Raw genomic sequence first — 17,311 nt, 5'->3', positions numbered from 1 at the left:
AGAATGGCCAGTGCGCCCCCCCCTTCATTGCTCCACATTACGGTTTGTAAATCACTACAGGGGCTAACTACATTTAAACTTGTTTAAAACAGCACAGCAAACATTGTAGGGTGGATATTACATCCATAAAATACTCTTAAGTTAAGTGTTAAATGTGCACTCCAGCTGAAGAATTTTGTACCCCCATGGCTCGTCCAACCAAAGATGTCTGGCCCTGGCCTGTCCCAACCCTGTATAAAACTTGAAATATCACATACAAAAACCTGATAAATATGCAGTACAAGAACTATTCAATTGGGATATCTAAAATAAAAAAAATTATTATTAAGATCTTGTGTATTTGATCTTTGATCTTGTAGTGGGAGTGTTGTGGAGCGTTTGGGGCTGATGACTGGAATTTAAACATTTATTTCAATTGCACGGATTCTAACCCGAGTCGAGAGAAGTGCGGAGTGCCCTTTTCCTGTTGCACCAAAGACCCAGCGGTATGACACTTTCACTTTTTCTTATATTGGTCGCCTGTGACGCAATTTCCATGTTTTATGTCATTTGTTTTTCACTCAAACTTTTACACTGTCCATACTTAGGGGAAGTTTTTTGACAGGTTTGTTATCTGTATCCTCCAGAAAGTTTAGTGCTACTGTCGACAGGACATAAAAAAAACCCTGCTCAGCCCAGTGTGAGAAAGAGAAAGGCAAAAAAGCCTGACGTACAGTTTTTTAGAGCAATGACAGGGGAGTGATTTAGCAAAAACAGCTGCTTTATTGAAACGTGCACTTTTTAGTGGCTGACCCACGAACATACTGATCGAGTGAGGTCATCTTTTGTCAGTGCTATAATATAAGAAGTTGTAGCTTTTTTCCAGTGTGAAAGTTCAAATAATTTATGAAATAAATATTGAAGGAACTAAAACTGCACATTCAGGTTAAAGTAACACAGTGTAACTTTCTGGAGGTTGCACGTCACCCACATTTTTCACCTTCATTGTACCCTAACCATAGACATAGAAAGTTAAAACCATACTTTGGGGAGCATTCTCCAGGGAGATGCATGTTTTAATGACCTGGGTTTGTTTCTCTACAGGAAGATGTCATCAACACACAGTGTGGATATGATATTCGAGCCAAAACTGTGAGTTTGCTCTTTCACACTTTACTGTATGTCTGAGGCGACAACATTGCTTTGTTTCGGTGCATTATGCTGTGAGGTCACTCTGTACCCCGCCCTGGTCACAGTACTCTGTAGGTCTTCAGTTTGTGAACACCCCAGTGTGTGACTCCAGCTGCTGGCTCCCCATCAGGACTCTGTGGTATTACTCATGCTGTAGCAATGTAAGGGCCATGAGACCCCTCCCCCGCCTTTAGGGCTCTGCTCCTCAGATGCAGAATATAAGGAAAGACTTATGTTTGTTTTCTTTACTTTACATGAAGCAGCTTCAGTGAAACACACACAAGACTATGAGACGAGGGGGAGAAAGCTTTACTATGAAAGGGCTCATTTTCATCAACAAAATATTGAAAGACCTTAATTATAATGATAGCGTTTCTTAACATTATTTAATATTTTTTTAACAATTTTGTTTGTTATTCTTCACTCCTAATAATCTCTTTGTGAATGTGTGAACAGGATGCTGAGCAGAGGACCTTCATCTATATCAAAGGCTGTGTGCCTCAGTTTGAGAAGTGGCTTCAGGACAACTTGACCGTGGTGGCAGGGATCTTTATTGGAATAGCATTATTGCAGGTCAGTAGACCTAATTAACATAATGCAAGCATTGGGTTTAGTCTATCAAAGTAACTCCAACTAAACTATAAAATAAAGAAATATGTACATTAATCTTGTTTATGGTCAAATGAAGGAATTTAAAAACCCTAAACCCCAATTAACATATGTTTTAATAATCCATGAATTATTCTTTTGCCCCCTAGTGGCAACAAACTTACCTTGCAACTTTTTCTTTGTGGTTGCAGATATTTGGGATCTGTTTAGCGCAAAACCTTGTCAGTGACATTGAAGCTGTCCGGGAAAGTTGGTAAGTTGAACATTTGGTTCATCCAGAAATCTAAAAAATGTAAAATTACAAATCTGTTTTACAATTAAATGTGTGTTTTTAGTTTGTTTACCTGAAGCTGCAGTGGATTTCCAGAGGCATGAAGAATGCATACGGTACACAATCATATCAGTAAATCACACAGGTTTATTTTGCATTTGGTATTTTAAAATGTGGTTTCATCTGAACAGGACACTTCACTTTGGATTCCAGCAAGAAAGGGACTCAAGTGATTGAATGCGTCCAAAAACAGAATTGTTTACAGGTACACAACAATGAGGAGTTTAACATGAAGAAACGGGGTGGACAATATATCAGTATTAGAGCAAAACCTGGAGAGAGCGATTTTTTTTTGCTCAAACAAGTGGTGAGCCTCCAACATGTCTTGAGTGAGGAGTATGTGGACCTCCAAAGTCACAGTGAAGTGTAAAGAAGACGTAGATAGCTTTAGGTGCTAATAAGGCCATAGGTAAAAGTCATTAGTGTACATGAATCAAATTGTGATCTTATTGTGCCATATCGCCACACATAAATCAGATTTGGCAATTGAAGTTAAAGGTGCACTATGTAACTTTTTGGTTGAGGGTTGTTTCAATGGAGATGTCATTGCTCTGCCAGCTGTACACAGCTGTAACTTTATATGCATTAATTTACAGGTGGTTTTACTGCTCAAAAATACCTAGAAAAACTGGAATTCTGACTGTGAGTGGGGTTGCCTCTCCGCAGATCTGACCTGTAACATGGTGTAGTTTGGTTTCCATGAAGATAGAATGGATTAATGCCATACTGTGAAACATTTCAGACAATGCAATAACATCTCCATGGTGAAAAGCATTTGATGGACCTCCCACCAGAAAAGTTACACAGTGCACCTTTAAGCCAACTCAGACTCTTTGCCATGATGAAGGAATTATACTTTATAAAATGTATTGAATTGTAATGTTTTTATGCTTTATTGTTGATACACAACAGCAGTTTTGAGTACTGCATGTAGGGGTTGTGTAGGGAGAAATAGTGGTTCTGACAGTGCACTGCATGCCTGTGGTCTTAGCGAGGACTTTGGCTTTACTGTATTTTTCTTCTTTAAGTAGGATGAATGGGCTTGTCTGCAATCTGTGGGAGAGCCTATTTACAAATTGTGTAAAATAATTTATCAAAATATTATAAACAACTTAACTAAGGATTAAATGCACTTTATTTTCATGTAGAAGACAACAAAATTGTTCTAGTCACTGACAGTTTTACAGATAGCCACTGGGGGGAGGAGTTTCAAAATTTTCAAAGTAGCCTTGAGCTACTGTTCTGTATTGCCCCATGGTCTCCTTCAAAAAGGGTTTCAGTATCTGCATTTATATTTGCACACTGTTCACTATTGTTCATTGTCAGTATATGTTATAGCTCCTTTATATATTTTCATGTGGGCAAACAGTGAAGATGATTTCAGTACTTAAGAGTGCGCCCACCTTATTAATCATATTAGGTGTGCTTCACAAGGCTACGCTACCAAAAAGGGTATGTTCCTCATGAAATGGTATTACTTTTTTTATGTTTGCAAATTTTATGATTTGATTTATGCTTTGACCAGATTAAATGAGCATCTTGACAATGAAGCTTTGCTAAATGGCCACTGGCTACAGTCCACAGCATTTCACCAGTTTTCTCTGAATCACCAAACACAAAGGAATAGAAAGGAACCCTTACGTAGCCTACTACAATCACAAATGAACCTGGGCTGCCAGAGCCTTAACCTGCAGATAGAGGAGACATGCAAGTTTTTCTCATTTTCATCATATGGACAGGCCATGTCTCACATGAAAGCTCAAAACCTCCAGCATTCACTCACTGAGCTGCAGAGGCTGCACTAGCACTCATTCATGATGGCTGCAGGTGTAGGGGTTAAATAGTGAAGATTCAGATCAGTGAAAGTGCTTTTTTAGGTTTAGACCTACTGGATTTTAGCATTGAAACTGGCAACCCAAATGAGACTCATGTGAAATTCATTCTGTTTACTTATTCGATAATCATCATGAGAACCAAAATGTTAAATTATAACAACAATATATGAGGCATGTGCAATGCTTTATAATTAATAAAAAAAAAAAAAAAACTGTATTACAATTGTTATCAGTAAAAGCTATATTTGAGAACATATACCTTGCTGCTGAGTACACAAGCAGGTCACGTTTATGAAATGTAAAATAAAAATCTTGCATTAAGTTCCTTTTAAGAGTTTGCATAAGAATAAGTAATCCAGAGGCTCTGAAGTGAAGATGACTGCTTGCATTGTAACATCTATGACCACTCTGTGCCATACAGTGTTCAAGGTTGTGATTGTTTCCACTTTATTTTGTTGCAAATGTGTAAATATTTGGATTGTGACCAGTTGTAAATATGTAACTCAATAAATGTGCATCTTTGTTAACATCAATATATTTAGTTTTATTGTCGGGAGTTCAGTTTTCATGAGCAGACAAAAGGATTTAGTAGTCATTTAGTAACAATTACAATTTAGACAGGCTTGGCTACCTGCTGTTATCAACCATTGATTACACCCAAGGGACGTGACCTTTAATCTTTCTAATAACTAAATAAGACAGGACAGTTTGTGTTTGCTCACTTTTACTTTCACAGACACATAAAGCACTGATGAGCAACAAAGATCATGGAGTTTCTCATGATTTAAAAAGAGACTAGCCTTTCTAGACTAAACTCGAGTTCTGCGCCTGGATGCTGCGTGTGCGCTCTGTGCGCAGGTTCAGGACTGCCTCCGGGTCAGCGCCAAAAAACGAGCGGCTGTTGCCGCAGGAATGGGGTGACAGATGTTCGGGATGCGGACGTCTCTCCGCTGCACGGTAACTTTGTACCGTCCAGTTAAGTTTTTCTTAATTGCCTTCTATTTTTAACAACCGTGGGCGCGTGCACATGTTGAACAAACTCCCAACATGTGCTGGGGAACCGAGGTGCCATTCCTCTCCTGATTAATTCAATCAAAAGTGATAATCCCGTTTCATTGATGAGAGACAGTCACGTGGTGTGGCCCTGTATTAAAGGGACTCCTGATTCCCGGAGCCCATCTGAGATCCTGACAAATCTGTGCTGCTCGGGTTAATCATTTGCCATTATCTCGTACTTAGTACTTGAGCGTGGAGTTTGGAGTCTGCCCTCCTCTCCGACAAAACCTCACAGAGAACACGGCTGCTGCTTCGCCTGTCTTTGGCCCCAAGAGCCACTTGAGCCATAGCTCCTTTTACCGGGCTTTCACGGGCCACACCGCGGGGACGCACGATGTTGGCTCGGTTTGTTGTTCTGCTCTGCGCAGCCTCGTTCCTCTCTGCAGCGGCTAAAGGTGAGTTCAGGGGGCGCTGTGACCTTTCACAGACGCTTCTGAATGAGACTCCAAGAAACTCTTTATTCATATAGTGGTTTTCATTAATTATATGAAGTAACGTATCAGTAACGTGTTATTATTGGTTATGTTTTGCATTAAAAATCAAAGGGATATTTTTTCTATTAAAGAATACATCAATGTGCAATTTCCAATAGTGTAACTTGTGTGTGATTGACATTTGAAACATATATTGAAATTTGAAAATACATAGACCAAAAATAATAATTCATTTGTTGTATAGGAAAAATGAATGGATCATGTTTCTCTCTTCACTGTGATGAAATCACAACCGTAGTGACACGTCAGTCTATCTTCACTATTTCAAACAGCAGTCATTAGTCTCTTTATCTTAGACACACCCAGTCAGGCTGATGAGTGAATAAGGTCATATGTGTCACTATAGTAACAGTATTTGCAATATTTTACACACATATGGGCCTATGAGCAAAGTTAAATTGTATTTAATCTGTTCTGTTTCTAAAAAGAAAGAAGATACAATATTTGTTCTAGTGTCACAAAAGACATTGTGTTTCTTCAGGTGCAGGCGTTGGACCTCAGCTCAATAATAACCAGCTGTACAAATTCAGCTACACCACAGAGGTGCTGGTGGACAGGCCCCGGGGGTCATGGGGCAGTGGGGGCTACAGACTCTCCTCAGACGTGGACATCCATCTGGTGTGGAGAGACCCAAGCAGCAAAGATGACCAGCTCATACAGTTAGCCGTATGTTGTTTCATTTATAAATGATAAATCTGTTTTCTCTCTTATTAGCTGTTTACTATTTTTTTCATGTTTGACTTGAAAATAAACTTTCTCTTGAGCAGATCTCAAACGTCAGAGTGGAGCATGTGTCCCAGAATTCTAAAGAGAAAAGCATCATTGAAGGATCCACAGCTGAAAGTCTCCTAGGGAAGAGCAAACTGGCAGCTTTGACCAAACCCTTTATGGTGCATCTGAAAAATGGAAAGGTAAGACAATTTTTTAACATTTTTCTGTTATTTTGAGTGATTAAGGAGCCCATATTACACTGTTTTCTGATCTATGTTATATAATGTTGTTTTCTCATCACAACACACCTAGAGTTGTGTTTTGTTTCATTCACACATGTCACACACACAAACCCTGTATATTTAGGCAGAGAGTTCTTCTCTAAAACAGAAAAAAAGTGTTCCACCTTGTGATGTCATGTGGTAATACAGGTGCTCCACTGTGTTTTTAAACTTTATACACTTTCACTAGAATCATTTGGCTAATTTGAACCCTGAAGTCTCTAATCCATACTGAACAAAAGGTAGATGTGAACTTGACATCACAAGGTGGAACAGAGCATTTTGAGCTTTGGAGATGTAGGCAGATTAATAATAAAGGATTACTCAAACATGTGTGAATGAAGCAAACACAACTCCAGGTCTGTTTTTGATGAGGTAAGAATATTATAACATGATTTACAGTTCACAAGAGTCAATTTTAGTATAGGACCTTTAACCATTTAAAGTGCCATTGATAAAACAGTTTTGTGCAATTACAGCCACATGACTCATTGCAGTAGTAGTTTTTATCGTGTTTTGTTGTGATGATGTTGGCAAGGGAAAGTATAAAAGGTTAAAGGTCAAAGGTCATTGGGGTTAGCAGGTCAGTAAGGGAATGTCTGTTTTGAAGTTAGATCCTGGGACTGCTGTTTTTTAATAACCAAAACTAATTTGAACATATTTTATAGAAACTTTGAATCATCTGATGTCACCAACATGACAGTGCAATGCTAACTGTAGATTCTGAGGTTTTATTGGACTTTAATCTGTGTTTTATTTTTACAATCTGACCATAAATAACTGGTTTAGATGGAACTACAGCAGGTGAGCTGATTTGCGCTGTTAAGTCTCTCACACTCAGGGTGACCAGACATCCGTATTTACCGTATTTATTGGGACAGTCCCAGTTTTGAGCCCTGTGTCCAAGTAGATTTATCCAAAACCAGTGATTCATCCTAGTATTATACAAAAAATGTCTCAGTTGTCTCTATTTTTAACCAATCTAACACCTGCCAACAGTAAAGAAAGGCATACATTGTCATTTGTTTAGGTAAAATACAGGGGAAAAAAACTGCTTAAAAATGACCAAAACACAAAGAAAATGTGACTATACTGACTCACTAGTGTCAAGTGCAGAACAATTTTCCTTAATTACAAACATTTTCACAATTTTATTATTACCAACCACCACAAACTAGGAATGTCACAGTTTTTTATTTTGGAAATCTGGTCACCCTACTCACACATAAAATTACAGATACGAGCTAGCTAAAATTTGTTTTGTAAATTTTTGTTGTTGTTGTGTTTTTTCTTGAGTTTTCAGACCACCGTAAAACTTTTTTGTCAGTATTTGCTAATGTGTGCATTGCGTCACCATGGCAACTCCTAAACATGTAGCACACCCCCAGCACGATGCCACTCCAAACTATGAATAGTATATGTTCATAATAAATCAAATTTGTATAATCATTCCGGGATGTTGCAGCTACTGACTAAAAGTATGTGTGAAATAATATACCTCCCTGGCGTTGTTCATTTATTTATAATGCTGACAGCTGAGGCAGGAAAATACACAAAGTGGCACTGCACAGTCTATTTCTGGTGGCCCTGCTTGATATTGTGGTTGGCTGCTGCAAATAAATCACATAGTGTTGAAGAGAAGTTGTAGAATGATGTAAACACCTGCGATAATATATCACACAATAATAATTAAGATAATATAATAACAGTTAAATCTACAGTTTGAGTTAAAGGGGAATTGTGTAACTTTTCTGGTTAAAGTTGTACTACATGCGTTTGTCTCTGTAGATAGTATTGCTGTTCGTAAAATGCTTCACAGTATGGCATTAAACGTATTGTACATTCTGTATATTCTGGAGATAAGCAGGGGAAAGCGCTATTCACGTTACAGGTCAGATCTGTGCAGGGGCAAGCCTGCTCACAGTAAGAATGCATGTTTTTCAGGGTATTTTTCAACAATAAAACACCTGTAATTGAATAAATGCAAGATATAAATGTTTAATATCATACTGTGGGATATTCCAGGCAAGATCTCCATAGAGACAAGTAGGTGGCAGACCCTACACCAGAAAAGTTACATAATGTACTTTTAAAACAAATGTCCACCTTAACACAGTAATGAAAAGTAATTATTATTAAAATTCATCCATCCATTCATCCATTTTCTTCTTCTTATCCAGGGCTGTGCAAGTCACTTATTTTTAAAATGTTTCAGATATTTTTTTATGTTTATGGTTTGTAGGCAAAGGCGTTTTATTCATACTGGGCCGAACATGATATTATCAAGAACATAAAACGTGGAGTGGCCAGTTTACTGCAAGTACAGCTGCACTCTGGGAAAGTTATAGAGGTAATACAACTTGAGATCTACATTATTAGATATTATTTAACTTATTTGGTGTTGTTAATATTGATATGTTCTCCACCATCACAGAATGATGTGTCAGGAAGGTGCACTGTTCAGTACAAAGCAGAGAAAAGTCAAGTGACAAGAACCAAGATCCTGGACACGTGTAAAACGCAAGAAACTGGATTCTCCACCCACAGCAAAGTGAGTTTATTTAGCATTTTATCTTTTTTTTTTTTTTTATGGGCCCATATTACTCTATTTTCTGTAATTACATTCATTTTTATTATCTACCTATCTAAACAGCCATTAATCTACTGCATCTATTGTACTCTAGGTGCTGGGGGTGAGCAAGAAGGCCAGTTCTGTTACAGTTTTTACCATTGAAGACGGATTCCTTCGTTCGGCTGTGGCAGAAGAGTCACACAGCCTGACTGTTAATGCCCATAAATCTACTGGTGCTAAAGTCGTATCTAGGTAACAAAATTAAAAAGATATAACATCAGTCTCTTGCTATTTTTGCTTATTTTGAATGTATTATTACCATTTATATTGTTACTCTGTGTTATTATAATATATTGTGATGTGTGAGCTACTGTGTCCAAATGATTTACTTTCTTCTTCTATTTACCAAGTATTGAGAATTCAAATAGTACTTTTTTTCTGATTTCAGACAAACACTGACTCTGGTGGGAACAGAGGCAGGACCACTGGAGGCCGCTGGCAAAGATGTGTCGAGTGTTGTTAAAAACATTGATGCCAAACTCGCAGCTGTTGGTATCATAGCTGAGAAGGTCAAATCCCAGTGCAAGGGCTGTCCAACGGTAAGTGGCCAATTCTATTTAGGCTCCATCTTTTTTCTGGGAGGTGTGTGACATGGCTTTGGTCAACTGATCATTATGGGCTTGTAAACTTTTTAATACCTATTGCTCTTTTATTCCTTACCCTCAGTATTGCATCATTTTCTTTCTTAAAATAATGTGGAGTTTTAAATGTAAAGGGAACATAATTTTTGTTAGTGGGAGTGTAACATACAAACTGTCACAAAGCGAAGGGTTGGATTAGATGACCAACTCTTCTGGTGGAGGGTCCACAACACTCTTCATGAAGATGTTATTGCTTTGCCTGGAATGTTCCATGTTATAACATTAAGCATATCCATCTAGCATTTATTCAGTACGGTTGTAAAATAATAATAATTTGACTGCATCTTTACTAAAAGTAAAAGCCCTTGAAGTACTAACACTAAACCCTGTGTTTTGCCTGTAGCTGTTTGAACACTGGCAGTCCCTGAAAAAGCTGCTGGAGCCAAACAGCCTGTCTAAAGTCTCGGCTCCTCGCAGCTTTCTGGCCCTGATCCAGAGCATTCGAAAGGCATCCAAGGACGAGATCCTCAAAGTGCTCAAGAGTGCCAGCAAGACGTCTCTGTGAGTACCTCTATATTAAACCTGCCTTTTCATGTGTCCTATATTGTCTCATGTGCTGTACCTCCGCTGCTGCTCAGGCCTCAGGTGGTGGACGCTGTCACTTCCTCTCAGACTCATGCCTCACTCGACGCCATGTTGGAGTTCCTGAACTTCACAGATGCCAAAGCTTTTGTTTTGCAAGAAAGGTTCCTCTATGCGTGTGGCTTTGCCTCACACCCCAATGAGAGAATGCTCAAGGCATTGCTGGTTAGTCTCTAAAATCTATTAATGTGTGCACATTTAATATTAGTAGTATATTTTTGATAACATTAACCTTATAGGAGCATATTAAAATGTATTTATAAACTATTTTATTGCATCTCTAAATCTCTTCCTATTTTTTTAAGGACATCTCCAAAGGAAAAATTGCCAACAATGACATCAAAGAGTCTGTTATAATCATAATGGGTGCACTGGTCCACAAACTGTGTCTAAAAGGAGGCTGTAGTTTACCTGTAAGTGTGACCGTGCAGTGACCCACCACAGTGTTAGTTATAATGTTACACTATATTCATTCTCATGCTGTTGTGTGTTTGCAGACAGTAGTGGAGGTTAAAAACATTCTTCTAAAGGGTCCGGAAAGCACACAGGAGGAGGCCCAGGTGCAGATGTATCTTCTGGCTCTGAAGAACACTATGCTCCCAGAAGCCATTCCCATTTTTATTAAATACGCTGAGGCTGATCTTGGAGCTTACAACACAATCGCACTAACAGCCCTGCAGAGATATGACAGCAGTTTAATGACAGAAGAGGTATACTTTATAACCATCTTTCTCTCTTATGTGTTACTGTGTTATTTTATATTTGCTCTGTTCTTATGTCTATAACAGGTCAAACGCACAGTGAACAGGGTCTTCCACCAGAACAAGCGCATCTATGAGAAAAATGTCAGAGCTGCAGCCGCTGATGTGATTCTCAGTAGTAACCCTTCATTTATGGAAGTCAAGAATTTGCTGCTTTCAATCGGCCACCTGCCTCATGAAATGAACAAATACATGCTCTCCAAAATCCAGGACATTCTCCGCTTCCAGATGCCTGCCAGGTATCATCAGGTTCTGCTCAGTGATATAAAGGACAAGATGTAATAAAAAGGAATCTTAATCCATGTATGTGTTTCTATTTAGCAAAACTATACAGCAGGCAATGAAAGATATGATTGTCAACAACTACGATCGGTTTTCAAAAGTTGGCTCGTCCTCTTCTTTCTCGGGATTTATGGCACGTAAGTAAATTTGATCTCAAACTTAATCAGCGAGCAAATGATTCCAAATATAGACTTTTCAAAAATTAGAACATCAAGTGTTAAAAATAACCATAAATAAATGTAAAATGCACCGAAATGTTCTCAACATGTTTTTTATAGTTTCAGAAGCAGATTTTTTATAATTTGTAATAAAATATGTGTTAGTTTTTGCAGTTAGGCTTAGAAAATTATCAGAACAGAGCAGTGTTTGACATGGGTAGTCACTGTTGTGCTCCATATTGAGAAGAACTATTACAATTCATATAGCTTATCAATAATTAAAAGTTAAATATCATTATATAATGTAATTTGTTGTCCGTAGGTTCGGCTGATGTCACCTCCACATACAGTCTGGACATCCTGTATTCTGGCTCCGGCATTTTGAGAAGAAGCAACATGAATATGTTTGGAGCAAGTGAAGGATCTGTCCTGCACGGTTTACAGGTGTGTGCTGAAAAACATACTTTAGATTATACTGCAAAACAGGATTTATAGTTATATTCATGATTATTATAAGAGAGTTCTGTTCTCCTCGGTTTACAGGTGTGTACTGACCATAGATTATACAGTCTATACTATATGGTCTATGGTGGATATACTTAGGATTATAATGCAAAACAGGATCTAAAATTATACTCATGATTATTATAAGAAAAGACATTGTGATTTTATTATTGCCACAATTTTCACGAGACATTGTAATTTATTGTTGTAGAGTTTAGATGATCACTATAAACCTTACTGTTACATTACAATATGTAGTAAAGATTAATTTTAAAAGTAGTAATGATAATAATTCAGTCTAAATATTATCAAAGAGCTACACTAAAACAACTGGACTTACTTAGCTTTTGAAGCCGACGAAAAGCTTGGCAAGTCAAGTTGGTTTGGTTTAACACAATAATATCTTATTCCTGAATATTTCAAAATTTGCATTGATTAATTCTAAACTAAATTGGCATTTTTTTCTAGAAATTGATTATGTCCTAGCATCAGATGAGGGGCAAGAGACTGTTTTTCCTATTAATGACTTTGTACTTTCCTGTGAAATATCTAAAAGGTAAAATTTCAAATGTTGAACCTGATCATTTGTGCCTTTGCTCCAGGAACACAGGCACAGATAAACGGCCTGAAGGGACACTTGCAATAATCTATTTATTTATTTAATGTTTTTATTGGTATGGATGTGAGAATGTGTCTATATTTATTCATTTTTACTGCTACAGATCTCTGTCAAAGTTTCGTTGCATTTTGTACAATGACAATAAATCTAAATCTAATCTAATCTTTTTTTTATCAGTGATTAGACCCAAGAGCTCACTGTATTACAGCAGAAATCTGCATTATAACTATATTTGTTTTATCTGCCCCATTTGTATTAAATATTATGGCGTATTGGTGGTTTTCAGATGACTGAATGTGATTATGTCATATTCAAATGGGGGGCAAGGAACAGATTTTCCGATTGATAACACTGTACTTTGCCATGAAATATCCAAAAGGTAAACTCACAAAGGTTGAATCTGTGACTTAAATCCTAGAACTCACTCTGTTACAACATATTTTTGCATTTTAATTTTAGCTGCCCCCATCTGTATTAAATATTATTGGCCTATAGAGTGGTGTGACGCCATCTGAAACCCAGCTGTAGTTTTCATATTGACATGTTTTCAGGTGGCTATTGAAGCTCAGGGGCTGGAGTCGCTGATAGCTGCGACGCCAGACGAGGGCGAGGAGAACCTGGAATCTTTCTCAGGGATGTCCGCTCTGCTGTTCGATGTGCAGCTCAGACCGGTCAACTTCTTCAAAGGATACAGCGACCTCATGTCCAAAATGTTCTCCATGTCTGGGGACCCTCTCAATGTGGTCAAGGGGCTCATCCTGCTCACCGACCACTCAGAGGTAAGTGAGGGAGACACTTAATAATAATATACTGATATCAGTGTTAATTTTGACTGTGAATTTTAATTAGTCTTAATTATAGAGAAAAATCCCCCAAACCGTCTTACCTGCAAATTGTGAGATTTATTAGGACAAACAGTCAGGCAACAGCTGTTTTCCTGATGAAGGCCTAGTGCGGAAACGTTGTACGGTTTGTCCTAATAAATCTCACAATTTGCAAGTAAGATGGTGTGTGGGATTTTTCTCTATGCTTTTGGGCTGCTTCCTCTCCTCCAACAAACTCGTCTGAAGTAACTGATATGTGAAGTTCTCATTCTTTTAATTAGTCTTAATAAAAAAAAAAAAAAGTTTTTAGTCAAGATTTTGTAAAATAATTATTTTAGTTTTAGTGGACAAAAATCACATGCTAATTTAGTAGAGAAAAGTGACAGTGATGAAAGCTATGACGACATATTTTAGAAGACAAAATTTTAACATTGGACATGATTGATCATTTATATCTGGCATTTCGCTTTTCAAGATAATACAATCAGAAAGCAGAAAGAGTCTCACGTGAGTCTCATTTGAGTTGCCAGTTTCAATACTGAAATCCAAAACCTGAAAGGACTCACCAACCTCTATCTGCAGCCAGTCATTAATCAGTGCTAGTACAACTTCTGCAGCTCAGTGAGTGAATTCTGGAGGGTCTGAGCTTTCACCTGAGCGATAGTCTGTCCATTTGCTGAGAAAAACACAATATATATGGCAGACAAACCTTCATCTGCATGGTTGGGCTCAGGCAACCCAAGTTCAGTTCTGATTGTAACTTTTTTTTTTTAAATAGAAAGAGTTCAAGCTACATACATTTCCTTTAAACTACAAACAGTATAAATGTGATAATTAGAATAATTTTTTTTTTTGAATGTTTAAAGGATCAGTTTGGGGTTGGATGGATAAAGGTATGAATTCATGATATATTCTGTGTTCCAGGTGATCCAGCTGCAGTCTGGTCTGAAGGCTAATGCAGAGTTCCAGGGGGGACTGTCCATTGACATTTCTGGAGGAATGGAAGTCAGTCTTTGGTACAGAGAGTCCAAGACCAGTGTCAACAACAGGTACAGAGCCCAAAGAAAGTACTAGAAAACTGTGTAGCATGTGTTCTCCTCTTGTCTTGGTTTGGTTTTGGACCAGTTTGAGTTTAGTAGATTTGGTTGGGTCCTGGTCTAGTCCTGTATTAGTTCCAGTCTAGCTCTAGTTTAGTCCTAGTCTAGCTCTGTTTTTTCCATGTTAAAGGTGCATTATGTAACTTTTTCTGATTGACATCCCCCCATTGGTTTGTGTCCATTGTTTTACCAGCAATGTTCCAGGTATCTTGCATTTATTATTCTATTGCAGGTGTTTTAATATCCGAAAAACATTAATTCTCATTGTGAGCGGGGTCATCTGTCCACAGATCTGACCTATAATTTGATGCGACATGCTTGTTAAAGTATAATGCCTTACTGTGGAACATTTTTGGCAAAGCAATAACATTTCGATAGAGATAAACAAGAAATGGACCCTCCATCGGAAAATTTACACAGTGCACCTATAAGTCCCAGTTTAGGCCCAGTTTTGATGTGGTGGTCATGCAAGTATGAATCGACCCTGAAACTATGTCTGTAGGTCACACCCTGCAGCTTTACATATTATTGTGTCTGCCTTTTGTGTCATGTCAAGGTGAAACTTGCTTTAAGCCTGTTTTGATGGACAAGCGGTTTGTAGAAAACAAGAGTAGGTCTGTCACTCAACTACAAATAGACATGTGTTGATGCTGGGTTTATGTGAACTTCAGAGAGCCTATAAGTATTGTCTGATTCATTTGTTCCAGTGGCATGTTGGACACGCTCCAGGGCTGTGCTTAAGGCCCCTCTCTATGCTAGGTTCGAGGGAATGTGACGTCAGTTCTGTCTGGTCTTCTATTTTAAACCTTTACAGTGAATACACAACAGTAGCTGCTGAAAATGGAGCACGTCATCATCCAGGTGTCAAATATCTCACAGCATCTGGTGATGAAACTGGCTTTAAACAGCACTGCGGAACATTTTCTGACTTTATACTGCCCTGTGGTTCTACTTTAGACTAATACAATACAAGCACATTTTACCTAGACATTTATCTGGCTTTCTATATACAAAAGACAGTAAAGGATTACCTTATCTTATCTGAAAGTAGAAAATACAGGGACCTCTAAATGCTTTTAAATGTACAGTTTCAAAGGTTGTTTTGTCCCACAGTTGGCAGAAGCTGTTATAGATCTTATAGAGGCTTACTGGCTCTTAGTGGTGACCATTGTATATATGTTTTTTTGAAAATTACAGGTGCTTTTTCTGATGAAGGGCACATCACCTGCTTTTCACCAACAAGTGTCTCACACATAAAATTACAGCCACTAGTAATGTGTGCTTTGTGACACCATTGTATGCTGAACATTCCACTGATACATGTAGAACACCCCCAGTATAATGTCACTGCAAAGTATCAATACTAAATAGGTTATTGCCTTGCTTTTAGATTATGCAAATGTATTCATATTATTCTGCCAAAATACAGTCAATTTCACATAAATTGACACCCACATACTGCTGTGTGTAGTTTTAGTCTCGTGATAAATTCCAAAAATGTTTATAGACATGAACAAAAACCTTTAAAAGGACACATTTACATTTAAATTGTATACAGATTGTCGATAAAACCACTGAACAGATTAATCCACTTGCTTTGAATTAAATATAGCTGAGAATAATTATGATTAATGTGTGTGTGTGTGTTTTTTTACAAGCAAACAGAACAACTACAATATTCTGGGGGGAAAAACAAACTTGTAAGTTCAAGTTGGTGCATTGGATCAAACAGATGACCATAGTTTTTTTCCCTTGAAATGATGACATTCATTAGGAAAGGAAAGTTGAAAATGTTCATAGGGAATCTTAATTTGGCGGATGTTGCTGAAGATGACTGAGATTTTTTATTTTTTTTAAAATATATAGCTGAGAATATGTAACATCTCAAACATGACTTTTTGAAATCATTTGAAATCATCTTATTTATCTTATTTGAATGCCACAATAGCTGACCATAATTCTTATTGTTTAACATTCACCTGTTTTGTTTTCAGGGGAGCACTGGTTGTATCTGGAAATGTTACTGTGGACATGGACTTCCTAAAAACAGGAGTTGAGGTCAGCTTTGACACAGAGGCCTCTTTGGACTTCATCACCACTGTCCAGTTCTCGGAATATCCCTTCCTGGTTTGCATACAGATGGACAAAGCCACGTTTCCAATCAGGTTCAGACTTTTTTAGTTTTTGTATTTCTCTTTATTATTTTGTTTCTGATCTAATTTTTGTGTTTTATTTTTTCAGTGAACATCAGGCCAAATATGACAGTTTACCATCAGGGAGAAATGCCATGTCACAGAAGAGCAAGAAGTATATAGTTCCTGGTTCGGAGTTTCCTCTACATCAGGAAAACTCAAATATGTGCAAGAAGGTGTTTGACTCCAGCTGGTAGAGGACTATTGACTCATTAGGTTATCACAATATGGACTCATTATTCACAGTTCAGGGGCTGCTCTCACCTCAACACCAAACAAAATAGTGAATGTTTTTTTTTTTAAACACAAACAAAGTTTACATTCCTGGGAAGATCAGGAATTATTTTATGTTTTTTTAATATTTATGAAAAACACAAGCAGTTCCTTCTGTATTTGCCAGAAATAACACTGTAATTACCTTTTCCATCCTTAAAATAAGATATTCCCTGTGATGAGAAATATTTTTTGTTTCCACTCTTTGGGAAACTCTTTGGGATTATGGGTTTACTATTAAAAACATTTTGTCCATTTT

The 17,311-nt window shown here is 37.6% G+C and overlaps 2 protein-coding genes across 2 annotated transcripts; both read left to right on the top strand.

Annotated features, from left to right (window-relative positions):
* Positions 1 to 3: 3 nt before the first annotated feature.
* Positions 4 to 4,478, top strand: LOC110165317 (tetraspanin-5). The gene is made up of 7 exons (XM_055158482.1): positions 4 to 42; positions 360 to 485; positions 1,084 to 1,131; positions 1,627 to 1,743; positions 1,971 to 2,032; positions 2,115 to 2,166; positions 2,242 to 4,478. The coding sequence occupies exons 1-6, from the start codon at positions 4 to 6 to the stop codon at positions 2,125 to 2,127; spliced, it is 405 nt and encodes a 134-aa protein (XP_055014457.1). The 3' UTR covers positions 2,128 to 2,166; positions 2,242 to 4,478.
* A 649-nt stretch (positions 4,479 to 5,127) lies between these two features.
* Positions 5,128 to 17,089, top strand: mttp (microsomal triglyceride transfer protein). Its single transcript, XM_020930563.2, has 18 exons — positions 5,128 to 5,396; positions 5,977 to 6,161; positions 6,263 to 6,406; positions 8,730 to 8,837; positions 8,922 to 9,038; positions 9,172 to 9,311; positions 9,508 to 9,658; positions 10,104 to 10,261; positions 10,339 to 10,507; positions 10,648 to 10,755; positions 10,840 to 11,052; positions 11,131 to 11,342; positions 11,425 to 11,522; positions 11,866 to 11,987; positions 13,218 to 13,445; positions 14,415 to 14,539; positions 16,582 to 16,752; positions 16,829 to 17,089. The coding sequence occupies exons 1-18, from the start codon at positions 5,336 to 5,338 to the stop codon at positions 16,974 to 16,976; spliced, it is 2,658 nt and encodes an 885-aa protein (XP_020786222.2). The 5' UTR covers positions 5,128 to 5,335; the 3' UTR covers positions 16,977 to 17,089.
* The last annotated feature ends 222 nt before the right edge of the window (positions 17,090 to 17,311 follow it).

The sequence above is a fragment of the Boleophthalmus pectinirostris genome, unplaced genomic scaffold, assembly GCF_026225935.1.
Source record: "Boleophthalmus pectinirostris isolate CB_2022bp ecotype Guang Dong unplaced genomic scaffold, ASM2622593v1 HiC_scaffold_22, whole genome shotgun sequence".
NCBI lineage: Eukaryota > Metazoa > Chordata > Actinopteri > Gobiiformes > Gobiidae > Boleophthalmus > Boleophthalmus pectinirostris.
The sequence above is the reverse complement of the archived record's forward strand: the minus strand, read 5'-3'. Positions and strand labels throughout refer to the sequence as shown.